Source organism: Panthera pardus, unplaced genomic scaffold, assembly GCF_024362965.1.
Source record: "Panthera pardus isolate Hobbes unplaced genomic scaffold, ASM2436296v1 HiC_scaffold_7, whole genome shotgun sequence".
Taxonomy (NCBI): Eukaryota; Metazoa; Chordata; class Mammalia; order Carnivora; family Felidae; genus Panthera; species Panthera pardus.
Window position 1 is genome coordinate 21110622 of NW_026527002.1, and position 22446 is coordinate 21133067.

At 40.5% G+C, this 22446-nt stretch overlaps 1 protein-coding gene across 13 annotated transcripts in view; it reads right to left on the minus strand.

Annotated features, from left to right (window-relative positions):
- Positions 1–22446, minus strand: part of EYA1 (EYA transcriptional coactivator and phosphatase 1) — a 352397-nt gene that overhangs the window by 127589 nt on the left and 202362 nt on the right. For 7 of the 13 annotated variants that reach the window (XM_053896118.1, XM_053896116.1, XM_019453251.2 and 4 more), the window contains 3 exons: positions 15765–15842; positions 3697–3766; positions 3230–3375 (listed from right to left, as the gene is read on the minus strand). In XM_053896118.1, the coding sequence (XP_053752093.1) occupies positions 3230–3375; positions 3697–3766; positions 15765–15842 (294 nt within the window). Of the gene's footprint in view, positions 1–3229; positions 3376–3696; positions 3767–15764; positions 15843–22446 lie in introns of those variants that run through there. The other 6 variants (XM_053896119.1, XM_053896117.1, XM_053896120.1 and 3 more) reach the window with 4 other exon arrangements.

The window sequence follows — 22446 nt, forward strand, 5'->3', positions numbered from 1 at the left end:
TTTTTTTCCTTTTTTTCTTTACTCTTTCTGCCACAAAGATGATTTTAGCACTCAATTCATTTTGAAGTCAGAGGAAACAATATTGGGCACAGAACTAAGCAACACAGGGGAAAATCTTCTCCCAAACACCCGATCCCACCAGAAGGTAAGCACGAAGCTAGGAGGATATTAAAGGACTGTATCATATAGAACAGCATAGTGATTTACAAACAAGTAAAGCTGACCAATAATTCCCTTTCTGTCCCTGATAGTTTCAAGTATTTATTCCAATATTATTGTTTTAAGTGTAGCCTAAAGTACGCTTTCTTTTTTATCACTGTAATATAAAAATCATGTGTTTGTGGCCTCCAAATACTTCCCAGAATGCCAGGCTGACATCCGAATTTTAGGACTTGGGTTTGGCAGTACTGTTGTGCAGGGCTCAGCGCTGGATTGTAATTAAAGACAGTCATGAAAGTTAACAAGGGTCCTTAATTTCCACAGAAGGAAGAGAGCAAGTCTTCTGCCAAGCGAATCCACATTTTTGAATAATTTCACTTTGCACTTAAGATAAATGATATCTTTGGGATCTAGAAGACACAGTAGTCTCACAGTTTATTTCCATTTTAGGGGAATTTCATCAGTAGAATGAAGTTAGGTAACTTTCCTGAGGCAGTGGAAGAATCTGACTCTTGGCTGAGAGAGCCTACAGTAATTCCTGGCGTATCTCTACATAGCCTCATGATGATCTTAACATTTATGTCTTAAGAGAAGCTTAACATTTAACAAAATGTGACTTTTCCCCGCACAGGCAATCCTAAACCCGTCCTTATTAATGGTCCCTGGAAAGACACCTGACTCGGCCAGGTGGCTTGATGGCTCAAGAAACTCCCTTTCTTTCCATGTGGTCACCAACAGGGATTTCCCCCTGCTCTGTCTCCATTGGGGGTTCTATTAATCTGCTTTGAGTCTTCCTGTACCACCTCTGGTGTTAGCCTGGAGGCTCAATCTTTGTGATGAGAACAGATAAGGAAAAGCAGGAAGAGGTAGAAAACACCCTCAGCTGCACCTGTCTCCCGGGCTTCCACCCACAAGCCTGCAAACTCATCATACTGCTCGGCTCTATGCCAATCCAGAGAAGAGCGTTAAGCTCTCTTCTCCACTGATGTATTATTCCCACTATGATAAGATTTGCCTAGCTTTTCTTACAGGGTCTAAGTAAAAAGCCAGGGGGCACAAGTCCTGGGAGAAAGTCTTCTAAGACCATCTGGACCTTGACTATCAGCAGTTAAAAACCCTGACCTACGTGTTCTTCCTTCACAAGCAAGCAGAGGGGAGATGGCGGTCGTACTTTTCAATGCGCTGGCCCAGGAAAAATAGAATGCCTGGTCAGAAGCACTGGGAGCATCTCTTTGTACTCAAGGCCCCAAAAGAGAAGGAAGACAGTGATCAGGAAAATGCTGAGGACTCAGGAGATTTATAAGCACAGATGGCCCTGGGGTCAAAGCCCTCGACATGGAGCCTTGCCCTTACCATCTCCCGACCCCCACCTCTTCCGTTAAAATCCCTATCCTTACTCTACCAGGTCTGATTTGAACCTCAGAATCTCTGCTCCTGGAACAATTATCTCAGACAATAGGGACATCCACTGATGGTTCAGTACTGGAAGGGTCCTAGACCACAGCCCCGAAAGTGGCAAAGGGCCCTACCATAATTGAATGGAGAGCAGAAGGAACAAGAGAGGAGCTGTGTGAGTGGCAGTCGAGGCAATGGCATGAAGGGCACCCTCTCCTGGCAGGCCTGGTAGGCCTCCAGCACTTTCAGGTTGTTTGCACCAGAAGATACATTTACACTTCAAATAATCAGGTTACAAATACATTTTGAGAATATAAACTGGGGACTGCCTCAACTCACATCATAGTGTTGAAGCTATGTAATTCAAATCCGAGGTCCTTTTTCCTCATTTAGCACAAGAATTGGTTAAGAGTTGATGGCAGATAAAATTGATCTATATCTACCATTATTTTCAGAAATCTTGCATAAAAGTTATAGAAATGCAAGGCAATTCTAGGAAGTCCATCTTATGGTTGTTTCTAAAATCTGGCTTAAAAATGCCTAGCTAGGGAAAAAAAAAAAAAAAAAACCTAGCTAGATAACTTTCAGTTCTGGGTAATTTTGAAATGAAACCATAAAGGGTGAAATCATATATAATTTACATTTTAATTTCGGTATATTTTATAAGAAATTTATATATAGTCGATTTGGTTTGGGGTAAAGGTAGAAAATAAGAAGGAATAAAGTAATTTGCCTTCTAATTATTAATGAAATGCTTAAAGAACATTATTTCTTTCAATATACTGCTATAAGCACAGATTTATTTATTTTATCAGTCCTTTCCTCCAAGCTTCCATGTACGTTTTCTTGATCGCTAGATTTTTTTCTTAAGGAAATGTTAATAATTCACATTCTTCCTACTCAAACAAAGTGCAATGTGTTTAAAATTGCAAGTGCAATTCAATTGAAGAAAAGGTATCTTGAAATTCTAAGATTTCTTAAAATTAAACTTTGGGGTTTTGCTGGATTTATTTTTAATTTACAGGTATTGACCCTTTAACAATGGAGTTAAATTACACCAAGATAAAGGTAATCTCCAGGTGGGAAGGAACAAATAGGGATGTGAGCTTTAAAGGTTTCCTGCTTTGCCTCTTCAAAGGGCAGCCCAAGCTGTGATATATAGATCACTTTTCCTAATGGTTGATAATGCTGAAATTTAAAAGTACTACCAGCCTCACGTTCAGAGCAAGGATTTGTTGAATTCTGTTTGTACTTCCCTAATCATAGCTAGGTATCTGATAAATAGGAAACATATCTTTACCCTAAAAGACTTCATTCACAGAAGTTTTATCTCAAATATGCACTAAAATGCTTTGGATTCCACAACCAAGTGCTCAAGCAGCAAATTAAAAGTTGAGCTACCAATGGGGGCGGGGGGTGGGGGGGGGGGGGAAGGAGAGCAAGACGGCATACGAACCACGCAATCTATCTGCCACTGACGACTTCCAGAGAAGGAGCCGCCACTTCTTACAAGGCTCGTTGAAAACAATCAGATGAAGAATTTAGACACAAAAGGTGATCACACCTTCTAAAGCGGCCCAAGATGGCAGTCTTTAGGTGCCACTCCTATGAACCTTGCCCCCCCCACACAGGTGTGCCCATTAGATCCCACCACTGAAGTAACGGGATTACTCACCATATGAGGAAATTCCGTACGGCTGTCCCGGCTGTGGGTATGTGACATATGCTGTAGCTTGTTGCATTCCTGTGGTAAACTGTGTTTGCCCATATGCAGCCATAGTTTGTGAGGAAGGGGTAGGGAGAATATGTGGGTATGGTCTGCTATTTGTCAGAAATGACAGAAAATAGAAAGCCCATGCATTAGATGGAAACATGCAAGGTAACTGATTAACAACCATATCACAAATTGCAGTTAAAGACGGTCTCTTCAAGTATAACTTCCAAATACAATACACAAAGTACTGAAAAACTTCAGTATCTCTTCTAGGTGACGCTCAAAAGAAATTTGTGTCAACACATTTACGGCTCTGTGAAATGCACTTTAGTTTAAATCAAGATGTAACATGTGGGCACAAAACATGACTTGAAATAAGGTAAAAGACTATTCAGAAAAGGCATTTATTGAGAGAAAATACATCTTACTTGGAAGGGTAAATCTGTGGTGGGGAGAACTGGTGAGTTGGTCTTGGGCTGAAGCTACTGCTCCCAATTGCTGGAAAAAAAAAAGAAAAAGAACACATAACAGTCAAAGCAAAATACGAAATCGGCATAAAGCGCTGATCTAGTTTGAACGACAGGTAGCCCATACGAAATGGCCAGCATTCAACCTTTTGGGCCTGAAAAAAAAACCAAAACGGCAATTTCATGCAATCAACCCAAGCGAAAATCTACGGAACAACCTTTGGGAACTGATGAAGTGGTTCTAAGTTTAGAGTAGGTCTTAGAAAGTGGTCACAATCATCTGAAATAGCTGGCAGCTGCAGGGTAAGAGGACAAGGAGTCCTGGCCACTGTGCAGAAGGGCCCGCTCAAAGGGGGGCGGGGACGAGGGTGAATTTGCAGGGCTGGGCGGGACCAAAAGGTCACCTGGCCTATTGTGTGCGCTCAGGGACACACACACACCTGACCCTGGATTAACGGGAAACGCAGTCTAATCTTCTCCCAGGTGAGCAGAAATGGGGCCGCTCCTCATTTGCCTGCGTGAATTTAGCAACATTTTTTAGTAAAAATGCATTCCTACAGCGCTCTTAAATTTCTCAAGTTGCAAGCGAAGCCTGATCTTTCTTGTACTGAGGCAGTGTTCCTGGGCCTTTTTCAGTGAAACGTGCTTAACTTCAGTTATTTAAGTTAAAAAAATAAAATGTTTTTGTTGTCGTTTAAAGAGGTTATTCAAACATTCAAGCAGAATTTCATTTCTTTTTAATCACATATACGTTACTCAGTAGGTCTCAGAAATGCACTAAACTCTGCCATTCTTTTACACTCGTCCTGAACTAAAACAAAAATCCATTTTTGTTAACATAAGGCCTTAAAATGGTAGTTCTCAGCTTTATTGTAAATAGGGGCGATTTTATGTACAATATATATTACACACACATATATATACCCACAGCTCTATGTGTTTCCATGTATTACATATAAATATATGTAAATACCCCTATCCTCTACCCTCTACCTAGCTAAGATGTATAGTCTTTGGGTACAATTACAAGATATAATAGGTTCATCTTCTTCTTCCAGTAGTAATCACAGTCTTCAGGGGCTCTATTATTTATGAACTATGCTGCGTATTAAAATCCTTCTAAAAGCTTCCATGCGCTCAGAGTCTGATACATTTTTCATAACGTCACATCAGTCCACGTATACTTCTCAAGCTCAGTTTTCCATTTGGGTTCGGGAGAACAGCGGTAGAGTTGGACCAGAATCTGGATCCGGAATGATCCTTTCCTTGTAAAGCAAGCCGGCCTCACGCAGTGACCGCAGATCCAGATTCATACCACTGCTGCATGCCAGCTGCCAGACTTCAGCCACGTGGCTCTCAGTTTGGCAGAGTCGGGGTCCGCATTAAAGCGAGGGCAGGCCAACTCAGCTGGTGCGCCCCGACCTGCGGGCACGTGTTGAGTCACTATTCCGCACATGCAAACACGCAAAGACAAGTTCTGTCACGTGTGGGGAGGCTGACACACAAATAGCCATGGGGGGATTAGTTAAATATTGCAATTTATAGAAGGGAGGGATTAGTGCGAGCACACTTGGACAACAAGGACTACCACCTGCCCAGGTCATCCTCAACTACAGCCTTTCCTGTTCTCCTTTGCTAAGCCTGAAAAGAGACCAAGGGCAAAGTAGATATACCCGGCAGAGTAGCTGGAGGAGGAATACCTTCCCTGGACAATCACAGTTCAAAACGACTTTAAAAAATAAATAACTAAACCAGAACAAAAACGCAATGCAACCGGATGGTGGAAGCCACAGAAATCCCTTTTATTCTTGCCCAGCTCTCTCCCTGGGTTTTTCAAACTGTGGGTCAGGACCCATGATCACAAACTCAGCTTCACAGGTTGCACCCAGAAGTTTTTCACAGGTAAACAGAATAACAGAAGAGACTGTATCAGGCTTATTACACAGGGTGCGGTGAGTTCCGTGAAGCTTTAAGGTTGAATGTAGAGGATAGGTGTGTACACATGAAGAAAGAGATCGGGGTTGGGGGGGGGGGGGGGGCTCAGCGTGTGGTAATTGAGCACAGGTTCTGGAATCAGAATTTAATTTTGGCTCAGACTGAAGTTCCAACTCTTCTCTTTGATCTTGGTCCACACAACACGATTGTCTGTCCCCATTTTACATATGGGGCATAGAACTTAAGTAACACAGTCGAGCAAATAATGGGAAAGGTGGTATTTGAACCCACGACTGCCTGACTCCTTCCATCAAAACATACTATTTCCTGACCTCCTGTGAAGAAACAAGAAACCTCAGAATAATCTCATTTTCCCTCCCTCCATTTCATGAGTCACAAGTCACCCATCCCAAATCCAGATACTGCCTGTTGAGCTGTTCTGCACACGCCATCCCCGCTCCCCTGTCCCGGCTCTCGTTAGCCTCTGTCATGTTCCCTGTGTCCCATCTGCGGGCCTGAACGCAATACTGCACTGCCACCACAGTGATCTTTCTTAAATGGAAACTTCTTTATGTCCATGTTCCAGCTTAGGAGCTCTCAACTGTGCTCGTGTTATCCTTAGGAAAAGTTCCAAATTTCTTGGCAGAGTCCAGAGATTCAATCATCCCCCCTCCCCTGGGTTTGGTAATATGTAGCCTCCTTGGAGTTGAGGACTGCCCACACATGCCATGCGTGCTCATCTTCGTCTCGGGGGGCTCTTCAGACCAGACCCTCTGCCCTCTCAGGCCTTCTCCCCGCCTGACAAACACTCCTCCAGTGGGACTCAAACATCATCTTCTCTTTCGGATAATATCTTTCTTCTCTGTACCTTTTTGAAGTGCCGTAAACATTGGCCATGTAGCACTTAACCACGCTGCATTATAGTTAACATGTGTATAGATGTTCACTTCCTCTGCTAACCATGAGCTTCTGGGGCCAAGGACCCCTTGCTCTCTTTTGTTTCCTTGGCACCCGACAGGGCCTGGCACGTGGGAAGAAATCAATCAACAATATGAAGAATGTGAAGAAATAGGTCATAAGCAAAGTAGATTTTTTTTAAACCCTGATGATGTGAAGGATGGTTAAATTTTTTGCAGTTATGTGTAAACATACAAAATAAATCTGATTCAGTCCTTTGGCAATATAATTTGGAGTGAATAGTATTTTTTTTTTTAGTTTATTTTTTATTTTGAGAGAGAGAGAGAGAATGAACACAAGCGGGGGATGGGGGGAGGGAGAGGGAGAGAGGGAGAGAGGGAGAGAGGGAGAGAGGGAGAGAGGGAGAGAGGGAGAGAGGGAGAGAGGGAGAGAGAGAGAGAGAGAGGGAGAGAGAGAGAGAGAGAGGGAGAGAGAGAGAGAGAGAGAGAGAGAGAGAGAGAGAGAGAGAATGAATATGCCAAGCAGGCTCTACACTGTCAGCACTGAGCTCAACACGGGGCCACGGGGCTCCATCTCACAAACCATGAGATCATGACCTGGGCAAAATCAAGAGCCAGACGCCCAACCGACGGAGCCACCCAGGCACCTGTGAATAGTACCCTTTACAAAACACATGTGAATAAGAAGCTGTGATGTTGCCTGGGTATCTTGCTACTAATTACCTAATGATGTGCCCCTAGAATGATTAAATATTTAATGCCATATAATAAAGCCCTATTTTGAGGGATTTCCCTAAATCCGAGCCCCCTACAATTTTGTGTGGACTAAAGTCCAGAATCTTCCAAGTCATACCTCAAGTACTTTTCCTCTTAATTGCCTAAAACACCTTTAACTTTTTAAACAATTTAGGAATTCTGATTACTTTTAAATTTCATGGGACCAGAACACCCTAAAGCAAAAAGAACGCTCCCAGATCATTCATCAAGGTAAATAAAATGGTTCTTTTACCATTAGTAAGCTCCAAATTACACATGCCAGAGCCTTGAGAATGTATGGGCAACTAATGCCTCTGTTTTAGTACATTTGTTTCCTATTATGCCATTATTTCTCTTTGTTCTAACCTAGAAGTTAAAGAACCTCCCTAAATCTTTGTTGTGGGAAGGGAGGGGAGGACCTAAGCTTGAGAATCCCCTGAGAAGGTGAACAGAAATCCCCAAATTAGCAGTTCCTCCTTCACTGCTCCCATCTCATTAACAACATCACTCAGATGGACAAGTTGAAAGTCCAAAAGTTTTGACTCTTCTCTTTCCTCCTACCATTTCATCATAAATTCAGCCAGCTCTCCCTTCAGAAAATGCCCTCTACTTGACAACTTCTCCCTGCTCTCGTTTACCACCCTGTTGCAATTATCAATGTGATGGCTACTGGGGAATGGTGGTCAGGAACCCCCTTCCCCACCCACAGCCTCACCCTCCTCTCTTTCTCCTCCACTCCTTTCCCCTAATGGAATCCTGGCACATTTAGTCCCGCCTCTGTGACTCTTCTAAGAAGGACACGGGCTAATACAGTCCTCTCTCTTCTCAGCCATGGCCATACCGGTCTCCCTGTTTCTATTTACCCTCCTCTCCCCTCTTCTCCCATAAAGCATTTTCCACACAACAAATGCTGATCTCTTAAAAACATATATTGGATCATGTCACAACTGTCCCCAACTCTAAGCCCCATTATCCTCTTACATTTAAATTAACCCAAACTTAGGCAACCAACGGAATGGGAAAAGATATTTGCAAATGACACATCGGACAAAGGGCTAGTATCCAAAATCTATAAAGAGCTCATCAAACTCCACACCCGAAAAACAAATAACCCAGTGAAGAAATGGGCAGAAAACATGAATAGACACTTCTCTAAAGAAGACATCCGGATGGCCAACAGGCACATGAAAAGATGTTCAACGTCGCTCCTTATCAGGGAAATACAAATCAAAACCACACTCAGATACCACCTCACACCAGTCAGAGTGGCCAAAATGAAGAAATCAGGAGACTATAGATGCTGGAGAGGATGTGGAGAAACGGGAACCCTCTTGCACTGTTGGTGGGAATGCAAATTGGTGCAGCCGCTCTGGAAAGCAGTGTGGAGGTTCCTCAGAAAATTAAAAATAGACCTACCCTATGACCCAGCAATAGCACTGCTAGGAATTTATCCAAGGGATACAGGAGTACTGATGCATAGGGGCACCTGTACCCCAATGTTTATAGCGGCACTCTCAACAATAGCCAAATTATGGAAAGAGCCTAAATGTCCATCAACTGATGAATGGATAAAGAAATTGTGGTTTATATACACAATGGAATACTACGTGGCAATGAGAAAAAATGAAATATGGCCTTTTGTAGCAACATGGATGGAACTGGAGAGTGTGATGCTAAGTGAAATAAGCCATACAGAGAAAGACAGATACCATATGGTTTCACTCTTATGTGGATCCTGAGAAACATAACAGAAACCCATGGGGGAGGGGAAGGAAAAAAAAAAAAAAAAAAAAAAAGAGGTTAGAGTGGGAGAGAGCCAAAGCATTAGAGACTGTTAAAAACTGAGAACAAACTGAGGGTTGATGGGGGGTGGGAGGGAGGGCAGGGTGGGAGGGAGGGCAGGGGGGGTGATGGGTATTGAGGAGGGCACCTTTTGGGATGAGCACTGGGTGTTGTATGGAAACCAATTTGACAGTAAATTTCATATATTAAAAAAAAAAAAATAACAAAAAAAAAAATAAATAAAAAAATAAATTAACCCAAACTTAAAAATAAATTACATAAAATACATACATACACAAACTCGAACTTATTCCCTAAGATCTCTGCACGTATGCCCACACTTCAGAGAGGCCATCCCTCTAAAAGAGACCCCCAGCCACTCCTCGCTGTATGCTTTGATCTGCTCTCATTTCTGTTGTAGCCTACTTACTTTCACTACCACTTAGCTCTTGATTACCTGTCTCACCCACAGAACGAAAACTCCTTGAGGGCAGGGACCTCATCTACTTCATCACTGCCATAATTCCACCACCTAGAACACTGCCTCCTATACAGTAGGTGCTCCACACATAACTGTTGAATGAAGGAGTCAGACCCAAAAAGTTACATCTTTTTACGAGCAATTAAAAGACAAAGAAATCCTATTTTTCATACAGGACATTTCTTTCTCCTCTAGAAGCATTCCTGTTCCTATTTCTAATTTTCAAACACTACCAGACATCAACATTATACTGATGACCATTATATTATATGATCATTATATTACATGATTATTTGATTATATGATCAACATTATATTATACGATCAATATTATCAACTGGCACTTCATTTAACCAATTAATAACAAATTTAGACTTTGTGGAAATGGAAGAAACAGAAGGCAAAGATATTTTGTAATCCCTAAAAACATTATTTTCAACCTCAATTGCTCTTAATACATTTAGATCGCTAAAATACTGCTTTTCAGTGGTCAATAGTAAATGGGCAGAACATCATTGAATTTTAAAAACATAGTAACCTTGCCATTTTCAATTCGGCAACATGCCTTTGAAAATCACCTGCTCTCCTCCAGTCTCCCCATATAAGGATACCTGGGGATTTCCCTGGAAAAGCGGGAGCTTCATTGCCTCCTTAATGCTTTAAGATGCTCAGGTTCCTTGAGGCACAGAGGTGAGACGGCTACTACCAATGTCAGCATGGCTCCAGTTCCTCTTTATCCTTGCTATTGCCTCAAGACACCCAAGGTTGAGATGTGAATGAAGTCATCATGGAGAAGGAAGCAGGAGTAGTGACCACAGAGGTGAAGACCGTTTTGGAGTCAAATGCTCAGAGATCGCTTTCTCCAGACTTCTCTTTTTCTTATAAACCCTAAGTCCCATTCACAACTGCTCCAGCAGGCCATGATTTTTACATTTTCACTCAAGAAAGACAGAAAGAAGGAAGGAAAAAATCCCTAGCGTACTCCATCCCCTTCTCCATTGTGCGACATGGAGAATCAGTCTATGGAAAACAAGATCCCCTATAGCTTCAGTCTCTTCACCAAACTTTCCTTTCACCTTCTGCTAAGCCTTTTTCCAAGGACCTTGCTTCTTCTGCAGAGCTTCTTCCAAGTAGATCCTACTCATTCTCTCAGATTCCAGATATTACAAGAGACCTGAAAAACATATCCTCACTGCTTTTTCTTCCAAATCGTTGTTGTTTGTTCTCCCATAAGGCCTTCCTTTTCTAAGATTTATGGCAATTCTTAAAAACTTCCATGAATGACCCACCTCCTAAACGTGGCCTCACATTTATCAAAAACTTTAATATTTGACTATATCCGCTAACAAGTCCCAACGTTGTCTTGGGTTATGTATCCAACACTTCTCTCATTCCATCTAGGCCTCAACTCTAGTCTTCTACTCCAACCATCAAGCTCAAGACCACATTGTGAACCTTCCCCCCTCCCCCATTCCACAGTCTTGCACCACAACAGCATCAACCAATTTATTTGTTTACTTAACATTTACTGACCAGCATCCATGTGCTCAATTCCATGATGGGTGCTAGGACTATAACTATAAGCAAGCCAAATAAAATTTCTGTTCTCATAGTGCTATGGGTTAGCAGGAATAAAATTTCTGTTCTCATAGTGCTATGGGTTAGCAGGAGGAAAGATAATACAAAGTAATTTAAAAAGTAGTGATGAAGGCTGAAGAAAGGAAGTACAGAGGACTGACTACGGAAGCATGTGGTAGAGGTCTCACTGAGTTTCGAGATTAAGGAAGAAACATCCTCTCCTTCCAGAATTTTCTTTCCCCTAGTCTCATCTGTTCTCCAACGTTATCACAGATGCAGGACCCCTCGACAGCCTATTTTCTCTCAATTTGTTATCCCTTACCTTTGCTTTAAAAAAAAAAAGAAAAAAAAACTTTGAGGCTACAGGAATAATTATTTTAAACTCTTACTGATACCTGTCCTTTTACTTCCACATTCTTCCCTGCCTTACCGGAAAATCCTTAAATATCATTTTTACCTGAGCACCAAAACTCTTGTAGAGAAAAACTGCTCTGCCATAAAGGCTCCACATTCATCGTTCTACCTTTGTTTGGACTCGGGCTCTATTGCCAACCTTCTTTTATATTCCAAGCAGCCTCGGGCTTCCCAACTCCTCACGGCATCTATTTCATTCTTCTCATCTTTTCCAGCTCACAAGCCTATCACTATCAAATGAGTTGGTAGCTCTAAATGAGTTGCTTCAGAGGAAAAAGTAGAAGCCATCATTCATTCATCCATTCATTCATCTAGCAAATATCTAAGTGCCTAACTTTTTAAGTGTTGAGGATACGAATGAACAAAGCTAGCCAAATCTTCGCCATCACAAGCTTACATTTTGGTGGGGTGAAAAGCCAGCAATAAAACTAATACACAAGTAAATGATACAGTTTGCGAAGGGCTGTGTTATGGTGGTTAGCATGTTAGAGAGACTGGAAGCCTACAGTGAGAGTTTTGCAACACTGAGTAGGGTGGTCGGGGTGCCTTATAGAGAAGGTGATATGAGAGCAAAGACAAGGTGATGAAGGAGTCAGGCAGGTAGGTGTACAGAGAGGTGCCCCAGGCAGAGGGACGGTCACGGCAAAGGCACCGACTGGAAGCATGTCTGGCATGTTGAAGGACTAGTGGGAAGCAGGCAATAGGTCTGATGGGGCTCTTCGCTATTACAAAGAATCAGCATTTACTCAGAGATGAATGGGAGCTACTGGAGGGTTTGAACAGAAGAATCAGACAGGAATTCCCTTAACGTAGTGTCCCGTCCTCCACTTCAAACTCACGCACGTTAACTTCCATTCCGTTGTTCCGGATGTTTCTGTGGAAAAGTTATTCCTTTCTCTAAGGCGATCCACTTCTGTTTTGGATTTAAGCCACTGCGGTCCCAGCAGGGACCTCCCTCCATCAGTTACCCCCATTTTGCCTCAACCTATCACCCCTACCTCTGTAAAGTTTGTGTCGGCAGCCAAAACCACTCTGACTTTCTAAATGTCCTCCTCAGCCCCGTATCTTACTTTCTAATGGACTACCTTCTCTTCTCCTCTCACCGCTTACGTACTTGAAAGACACTTTTCTCCTCCCTGTCTCCACTTCCTCACCTTATTGGTTAAATCATCCATTTATTCCCTGAACTTATGACCACCTAGATCTGCTAGGAGCTATGCTGGCAACAGAAATGGGGCATATAGGCAAGTGGGCACGAGGGGAAGTAAATCACTACTCACTGAAACTGCTGTAGGCTAAATCTATTGATGTTTCTCATAGATATTTTATTTTTAAAGGTTATTTATTTTGAGAGAGAGAGAGACAGAGAAGCAGACAGACAAGGGCAGAGACAGAGGAAGAGAGAGAATACCAAGCAGGCTCCACACTGTTAGTGCAGAGCCCGACACAAGGCTTGATCCTATGAACAGTGAGATCACGAGCTGAGCCAAAACCGAGAGTCAGATGCTTAACCGACTGAGCCATCCGGGTGCCCCTCTCATTGAGATTTTATTTTGACATAACTTGACACTTGAAGAAAAGTTGCAAATAGAGTAGAAAAAATTTTCCAGATATTGTTTACCACAATTCCCTAAACGCTAACGTCTTAGTTTAGTCCTCTAGTCCCTTTTTCATTATATAAGTGCGTGTGTATAAATACGTATATCTCATTTTTTTTTTTTTTTGGAGTTGCAGAATGATGCCCCTTTGCTACTACCTCAGTGTATACATTTAAGAACAAGTTAGTCCTTTATCACAGGTTATCAATATCAGGAAAAATAGCAATGCAATATTATTGTCCACAGATACTTAAAAAAAAAAACTCTCATTTCAGTACATGACTTTAAACTTGCACTTCAAAATTACTACTTTTTAAAAGTATGACTGCTATACACATACACTGTAAGATATTTTTGAAAAAAAAGCAGAAGGAATAAAATTCAAATTATATTCTATTATCCAGAGAAAACCACCATTAATTTGTATACCCATATACAAAGACACATAATGTTTAAAAATAAATGGATTATACAGAGCATATTACTCTTTTGTAACCTGCTTGGTACAAAACCTTTTGTTACTCTTTTGTAACCTGCTTGGTATACCTACTTGGTATAGTTAACATTTCCTCATGCCGCTCAGTTTTTTCAAACCTATTTTTAATAGCTGTATCCAAATCTCTCACATAGACAGCTCTTCCTTGAAATTCTTCCCTGCCTTCACTTGCCACTCAATCCTCTTCCTTCTTCCCCAGTTGAAAAAATCAGTGTTTTCACTTTATCCCCTGCCCATCTCTCCATATTGGTCTTCCCGGGATTCTGTCTTCAATGCTGTTTCAGCCCACTAGCTTTAACTCTCTGCACGCTTCCAAAATTTCCATTCTAGATCTTTCCCAAGCTCCAACATCTCTGAGTGGATGTTACCTCCCACTCGACATGCCCCAGAGGGAAGGTACCACCTTTCCTTCTCAGTCATGCTTGTCTTGCATTCTGTCACCTTAACCTGTCTCTGCCTCCCTCACCCCTTGTGCTCATTGGTTACTATGCCATAAATTCTACTTCACAAATACATCTTAATGCATCACTTGTCCACACCATTGCCAGCACCTCCTCTCTGGTATTAAATGCCAGAAGATTTTATCTGGTCTCTCCACTTCAGTTCTCAAGCCCCCCTCACTCCTGATATAGTCTGGATTCTGTATGGGAACACAATCATGCAACCCCCTTTCTCTGATGTCTCCTACTGCTCTCAGGACACAACGCAAACATCATGTGGAACACGCAAGCCTGGTCAGACTCTATCCTGACCCTGTCCAGCATGCTATCATCACTCAAACTGTACACACCAGGAATGCTGAACCACTGGCAATTCTAAATTCTGTGCCTCTGTGTCTTGGTCTGTTCCCATGGAGTTCCATCTGTCCAGCTTCCCCCTCCTCATATTTTCTCCCTCCCCCTACCCTATGTGCTTTATTCCTACTCATTTTTTAAGGCTGAGTGAAGCCATCATCTCTCCCAGGAAACCTTTCTTGCCCACCTCATCCCAACCTTGTCTCTGTTGGGTCCCTTCCTAGGTGTTCTTGGGGATCTCTTGGGTTCCCTCTGGAAATCAAACTGTAATGTGATGATCTGGTTACCTATTCACCTCACTAAGCCTCAAACCAGGGCCACCCTCATGTACCTAAGAATCCATAATGGCACCAAGCACATTCTCTGGTTTAAGTTGGATTCTAGTAAGTGTTTTGTAAAAGAACTCATGGGCATAACACCTTTTTGTTATTTCCTTATTGCTTCCATCTGGTATCCTAAGTATAAAAGTTATACATTTGTATTTCATGCTATATCTATGTAGAACTCCTTTTAGTTGTGGTATGTATTAAATAAGTGATCCTGAGAGCTGGAGTAAGTCAATCACAAATTTATGTAAGTATATAGCATTTCCATTTGAGAGGTTTTAAAAACAAAGCAGATAATATAAAAAGGGTTAAAAATTTAAGAATTACTTCTGATAGAAATAATTTCTTTATTGAAATAGTCCAATCTGGGTAATCTGGCAAATACATAATCACAACCTCACAGTTACTTTAATATCACAATCACTTTCCTATCAGTAATTTCATTAACAAAGATGTGAAACTTGTTTGTTGGAGGCAGGCCTTGTTAAAGTGAAAGAGATCAAAACTAACTTAAGGATTGAAAGCTGCTTTATAAAGTGTTTAATTAGATCTATAGTTGACATGACAGGAGGACAGTTTCTAAGACTCCTTAAAGAGTATCAGAAGCAAAATTTTGCCTAACTAAATATGCATGATTAGAAAAATCATACAAATGAGAGAAAAAGGGAAGGAGTCACTAACCTAAAGATAATTTAGTAGAAGAGAAAAGAAACAAAACCCCTTTTGATTTTGTCTTCTTGATAGGATATCAATATTTTCAGCAAACACTTCATAACATTGGATAAAAAGAGAATTACAAGAATGGGACTCTGCATAAGGCTCTATTACATTTATATAATACATACACACATGCATATAGACACAGATATATACTTGATATATCTAACAGTTTCAATAAACTAAGAAAAACTATGTTTTGTATTAATGTGAAAGTCTAATATATATTCCTTACCTGAACCTGAGAAATTGTCTAAAGACCCGTCTGCTGTTGTTGAAACTATTTCACTGCTGCTCATTGGCTCTGTTTTAACTACAAAATAAACAACATACATCATATATCCAATTAATAGTTATTTGTAAAGGCATGGTGGAGAAGTTATAACATTCAAAATAGTTACAAGAAAATCACTCTAAAAGCCAGTCTTTTAGTATTTGAATGTAATTCAGATTAATATTTGTAATAGCATTTTTACAAAACATATGCATGTTAACTGTTTTCTCCTTAAGTTAACAATCCATTGTGTCAAGCTATCCTTTAAAAACAGAAACACTTTAAAAGTAGCTAAATGTGTTACCTTACATATTTATTGAAATGCCTATTAACAAATAATTTATATCTTAACATTTATATGATGTGGACATGAAGTTATTTCCTTGGGTATATAGCCATTTGACCAAACAGAGCCAAAAAGCCATGATACTCAAGGACAGGCACGTGCTTACGTGCGTGAACACACACACACACACACACACACACACACACACACACACACACACGCACACACACTCCTAGTTATCCAGTATAGCTGAAAAACAGAGTGCTCAATTTAATGGATCATTACAACCACTCAGTCGTATCTGGCTGCCAATTTATCAATATCTGATGTACTTGGTACCAAAACCACACTAAATGTAAATGAAGCAGAAATTAAGTTTTCCATTCTAAAAGAAAACCAATTGCAGACCGTTTGTCAAAAACATATATGATCTTTAGTAAAGCCCCTTGGGGTTGTAAACTAAAAACATTTAGACTTATGCTGTGAGTTATTGAAAGCAATCCACTCCACTGACATAGTCATGGTATTATTGACCCCTATCAAACAGATAAGCCAGACACCTCAGAACATTTGCCTTTTTCCTCAGATTTAGGTTTAAAAAAAAATGAAGAGAGAGTATTATTGCTTTCCTTAGAAACAACTAGTGAAGTGCTATCATTGAGATTTGCCTAGCCCACTTTGTGGAAGTTTTACAACCCCACTAATGGGTTTCCAGAAAAATGGCAAGAAGACCTTAGGGGCTACTTAAAAATCAATAACATGTTTCCCAAAACGAAGGTCCTACCAAGAGAATATTTGGGGTGGCTTCCCTTAGAAGTAAAAACATTCTGAAATGGGGAAGAATGATGGAGAAAATGCAGCTTTTCCTTCTCTCAACATTAACAATTTCTTATAAACATCAGGAAAATAACAAATTCACCCTCTTTGACCTTTGAATCTTTTACTAATACATAATGAGTGGTTTTCAAATAGATAACATAAATAGTTGCAGCAGATAGTCACTTACAAAAAATTAATTATTTAGGCTGCTTCTAAACACATGAAAAATAAAACCAGGAAGTCTAATGGGAATCACTGCAACGGATTGTTTTCGTGTAGACCAAACAATAGTGTCACTGAAGTTTTCATTTTTCCACCGGTTGTTTGGGGTTAGAAGTCTTAGTTGATGCTATTAAATTCTGACACAGGCCTGTATTTCCCTTTTCTCTTCACACCTCCAGGCAACCTAATGATCTTGTTCTTCATAACCATTATACTCCCCTAGATTGTGGAAAGTAGGTCCTCTACTACTGGTACACAGCTCCAAAATTTCCTACCCAGTTGTCCACATCCTAGCTTTCCTCCCTGAAAGAACAACTCATACAGCACCCTGTACCTATAAAGCAATAGCTCTATTTCACTCTGTACTGGACAGATTACCACAGGGATCTGAACTCCAAATCAAATACCATATACTGATCAAAGACTACAATCAGGCCCAAGGGGAACAGGTCATATGAAGTGCCTCCTACTGTCAGACTATGGACGTCATGATTAATCCTTTTAAAGAATTCTCCAAGGAGGTCTCAGAGCACAATTTACAAGCTCCCTAGTTAGGTACTGTCTCCTTGTTTCACATGCAAAAATTGAAAGCAAAGGGACTAGGAAATTGTCCAAAGTCACATAGTAAGCGGCAGAAATGGGAATTATTTTTGCATGTTTTCAATCCCAAGGCTTGAAGAAATGACAATATGTGGCACTTCTCAACAATTAGCACTACTCTACAACAAAGCAAGGAAATTGAGGCACAGTGCCATACACGGTGGATATAGAGGGAAGTAAAACCCCAGCAGTCCGGATCCTCCTAGAGTGTGAACACTCCCAGGCTAATGCACTCACTAGGGGATCTCAAGTAGAAGCTCCTCATTCACTTGCCTGAGAAAATGGTGAAGAAAAAATTTTCCAGTGCATAGGGTGTTAGCCCACATTACTTTGAAATCTTTACCAAATCTAAGATCTAGGATTCTACAGATTGGATGATAAAATTACTTGGCGAGAGCTTACTATACCAAAACCACTCCCACTCTTATACCCCTAAGACTTACTCTAGCTATTCTCCATATTACTAGCTTGATCGAATATAGCTTTCACTCCCAGGAGACACATTAAATTATACTTGAAATTCCACTAAAACGAAGAAGGAAAGGAGGAGGATACTTTTTCTTTTAGGCCCCAAGTACATTAGCTTCTGCCATTGTTCAAATATACCCATCTATATACTAAGGAATAAAGACTCCCTTTTCCTAATGAGTCCAATTTTTTTTAAAAGGCTCACTGTTGAAAAGAAGAGGATGTATATAAAGTAACTACCAAGATACTCATGATTTTATCAGGTACTGGAACTGAATACTTTGATCACCAGGGACCCAATGCTAAAGAGACTGAAGATTTATTGTGATGTAAAATAGTTTCTGAGTGAAAGCCAAATAAAGAGAGACCACCTCCCGAGTTGTTGTTGCCAAGCATACACCTTCCAGAAAGTTAAAAAGACAAGAGGGATCTCCAGCCACCAAACTACCCATCCTCACTCGCGCTATCGGATTTATAAATATGCCATAGATGACAGAATAGATCACCTCTCCAAGGCTCAATTTTTTTTAACTCCTAGAGATTTAAATACCACCTCCTGAAATTTTTAACTCTTACAGATTTAAGGTAGTGTCACATCTGAGAACAATCATCCCATCTAAGCCACCTATCTGAAAAGAAAAATCTATGAATCCTTTGTTCTCTTCTAAGTAACTGTAGGATTCTTTTATCTCCACTGTACATTTTCCTTCATTACAGGATTTCAGTCTGGTAGAAAACAGCAATTTTTATTCTCTTTTGCCCCCATTCAAGAGTCTGTCTTCATCACTCCAGTCTTCAATCTTCTATCTGATACTTTAAGGACCTAAGTCCTTAAATATTCTCTAATTATTCAGAAACTCCCCTTTGCCTCTTTCATCTTCACAACCCCCTGCCCCCCTCCCCCCTGCAACTCCTTTGCTCAGTCATGTTCTCTAGGCCTGTACTGTACAGGGCAATGTGCTACCCTCCAGGGCTGCCACAAACTCTCATCTATCAACATCTTTGAGCTTTGGTTTTGGAGTCAAAGAATCCAGTTATCCGCTTTAAGACTTTATAAAAGTTATTTGAGCTCTGATCTTAATTATCTCACATACAAAAATTTTTAAATGACCCCTACATTACAGGAATGCAGTTAGGATTCGTAGTATGTATGTAGAGTTTGGTACGGTCCATGGTTTCAAGCATGTCCTGGGGGTCTTAGAACATATTATCCACAGATGAGGAGGGACTACTGTGTAAGTTTTCTCCTATAATCATCATTAGTCCTGCCTTCTTAAGTTACATTCAAGTTACCTTGATTTTACTGTATGATTGAATTTGATTTTGGCCATCCTGAGGAAAATGGCCTTGCGTTGGCTCTTAGGCAAGTTGCTTGACTTTATATTCTTAATTTAGTTTTCAAAGGATAAACTTAACTTTAATGTGAAGCTCATATATAATAGATTGTACCCCATAAGACTTTGATTTCTCCTAATTAAAAGAGACACTTTAATGATAAAGTGACTACAAAAGTATGACCTCTGGACCTAGCTAAATGATTTCTAAGCATTTTTTTTTTTACCCTCTCCTGAGTATGTTATCCCCCACTTAACAGATGAGGTAGTTGAGGTACACAGAAGTTGAATAACTTTTCATACTGTTAATAACAAAGCTAGATTGAAATTCAGCTGATAATTCCAAAGCTGGTGCTTTTAACAGTCTTCATTTGAGATAGCTCCCTGGTAGTATTCCCAGGAGAAAGGCATTTGGAGCTACTACTGATGATGGTGGCAAATATACTTTCAGCCCCTACTTTAAACCAGGTACTTTGCATTAATTTTTATGGATCCTTACTACCTTTTTCATTTGTGCACTGGTACTAGACTTGCTCATGAGAATGTCATGTCTTTCCAACTTCACCAGCCCGGTCTGGAACCAAGAGCTGCTACCTTAGAGTCCGGTGTTATCTCGTACCAAGCATCTTTTTCGCCAGGCTTTAATCCTCGCTTTGGCAAGTCCTTATTTTTCATTCTTCAACTGCTATTCTGGATTGTGGAGCATGGAAGAGGAGGCCACAATTTGCCCGCTGACCAAATTTGCTAACATGTATGCCTTCCATGTTCTTTGACTCATCCTTTTTCTTGACCATCCCTTTTCCATTTATTGTGCCCGAAATAGTTTCTATGGAGTCTTTTCTACCTACCTCAAGCCTCCAATCCTCACCTCATGCCCCATCCTCTTCAGTACATGCCCTAACCAACTATTTGATAAAGCATGTTAAAGCTACATTCAATCTTTCCGTGGTCTTCCTGCAACATCTCTGATTCCTACTGGTTAATCTCAGTGGAGGTTTCCTTTCCTGTAGTAGGATTTAACCTTTTACATTTTTATTCTTACTGCCACTTCCATACTGTCTTTGCCACAAAACTCCATTATGCGATCTCCCAGAATCCTCAATAATTCCATCTCAGGAGGCTACTTCTCTTCTACCAACAAAGACAGACAAGTCTGAGATATCACCTTACACCTGTCCGAACGGCTAGAATCAGAAAGACAAATAACAAGTGTTGGCGAGGATATGGGAAAAGGGAACCCTCGTGCAATGTTGGTATGAATCTAAATTAGTGCAGCCACTGTGGAAAACAGTATGAGAGTTCCTCAAAAAATTAAAAATAGAAATACCATATGATCCAGTAATTCCACATCTGGGTATTTACCCAAAGAAAGCAAAAACACTAAACATAGGGCACCCTTATGTTTATTGTAGCATTATTTGTAATAGCCAAGATATGGAAGCAACCATGTGTCCATGGATAGATGAATGGATAAAGAAGATGTGTTATACACACATGCATATATACATTATGTGTATATACACACATATCAAAACTGCATATATGTATAAATATGTGTGTATATATACATGTATGTGTATATGTGTGTGTGTGTGTGTGTGTGTGTGTGTGTGTGTGTGTGTGTGTGTATTACTTACTCATAAAAAAAAATACGAGATCTTGCTTTGGGACAACATGGATGGACCCAGAGGGTATCATGCTAAGTGAAATAAGTCAGTCAGAGAAAGACAAATACCATATGGTTTCATTCACATGTGGAATCTAAAAAACAAGAAGAAACAAAAACACAAAGCAGAAACAGACCCATAAGTGCAGAGAACAAACTGATGGTTGCCAGAGGGGAAGGGAGTAAGGAAATGCACAAAATGGATGAAGGGGAGTAGGAAATAAAGGCTTCCGGTTGTGGAATACATAAGTCAGGGGAATAAAAAGTACAGCACAGGGAATATAATCACTGGTATTTTAATAGTGTTGTACAGTCACAGATGCCAGCTACACTTGTGGTGAGCACAGCATAATGTAGAGACTTGTCGAATTCCTGTCGTACACCTGAAACTCATATAACATGATGTGTCCACTATAATAAAAAAGCAGGTTTCCCTTAATTTTTAAAAGGCTTTTCTCAACCATGAGACTTCTCTCCCTTTTCTCAGCACCAAGTTTCCTACAAATTTGCCTGGATCATCTACTCTGGATGAGTAGATCATCTGGATCATCTACTCTGTCTTTAGTCCTTTCCATCATCCCTTTCTTTATAGCTGTTATTTTACTAAAAGGACTTTTTTAATTGCCCAGGTCAAACTATTCCCAATTCTGATTTTCCTTAATTCTTTCACAGAATGGGCTTTCCTCTTTTTTTTTTTTTCATTGACCAATACAACACACAACATTCCCCCATTTCCCCTTCGTATCTCTCTTGTTCTCTGGATTTTCTTCCCTTTGCCTGCTCTGCGGTTTTATAATTCTATGCCATTCTTACCTATTTCTCTAGTCTTTCCTTGCTACACATTAAAAAAAAATCATCTTCGTGTACATGACTCCCAAATCTCTATCTACCTGCACATCTTTTTCATGGGAACCACATCCCAATTACACCACACCCTCATCTGGATCAGGGTGAAACTCAACCTACTCCAGCATAAAATATTCATTTTGTCCCTCTGTAATGGTCATGTCATCTAGAATGAAAGTTTCCTTTTCACCCCAGTTTCTCCCAGATCCCTTCACTTCGCACCCTATTGCCGCATCTATAATTGCCACCACTCTATAATCTTTCCCAATCATCTTGCTAATTTCACAGCCACTATCCTAATTATCTTATATCTATTCTCCTGTAAAAGTTGATAATTGGCCTTTCAGCCCCTGCTCTTCATACTCTAAGCAGAGATACTGATCTCTCCATAGCTTAGATTTG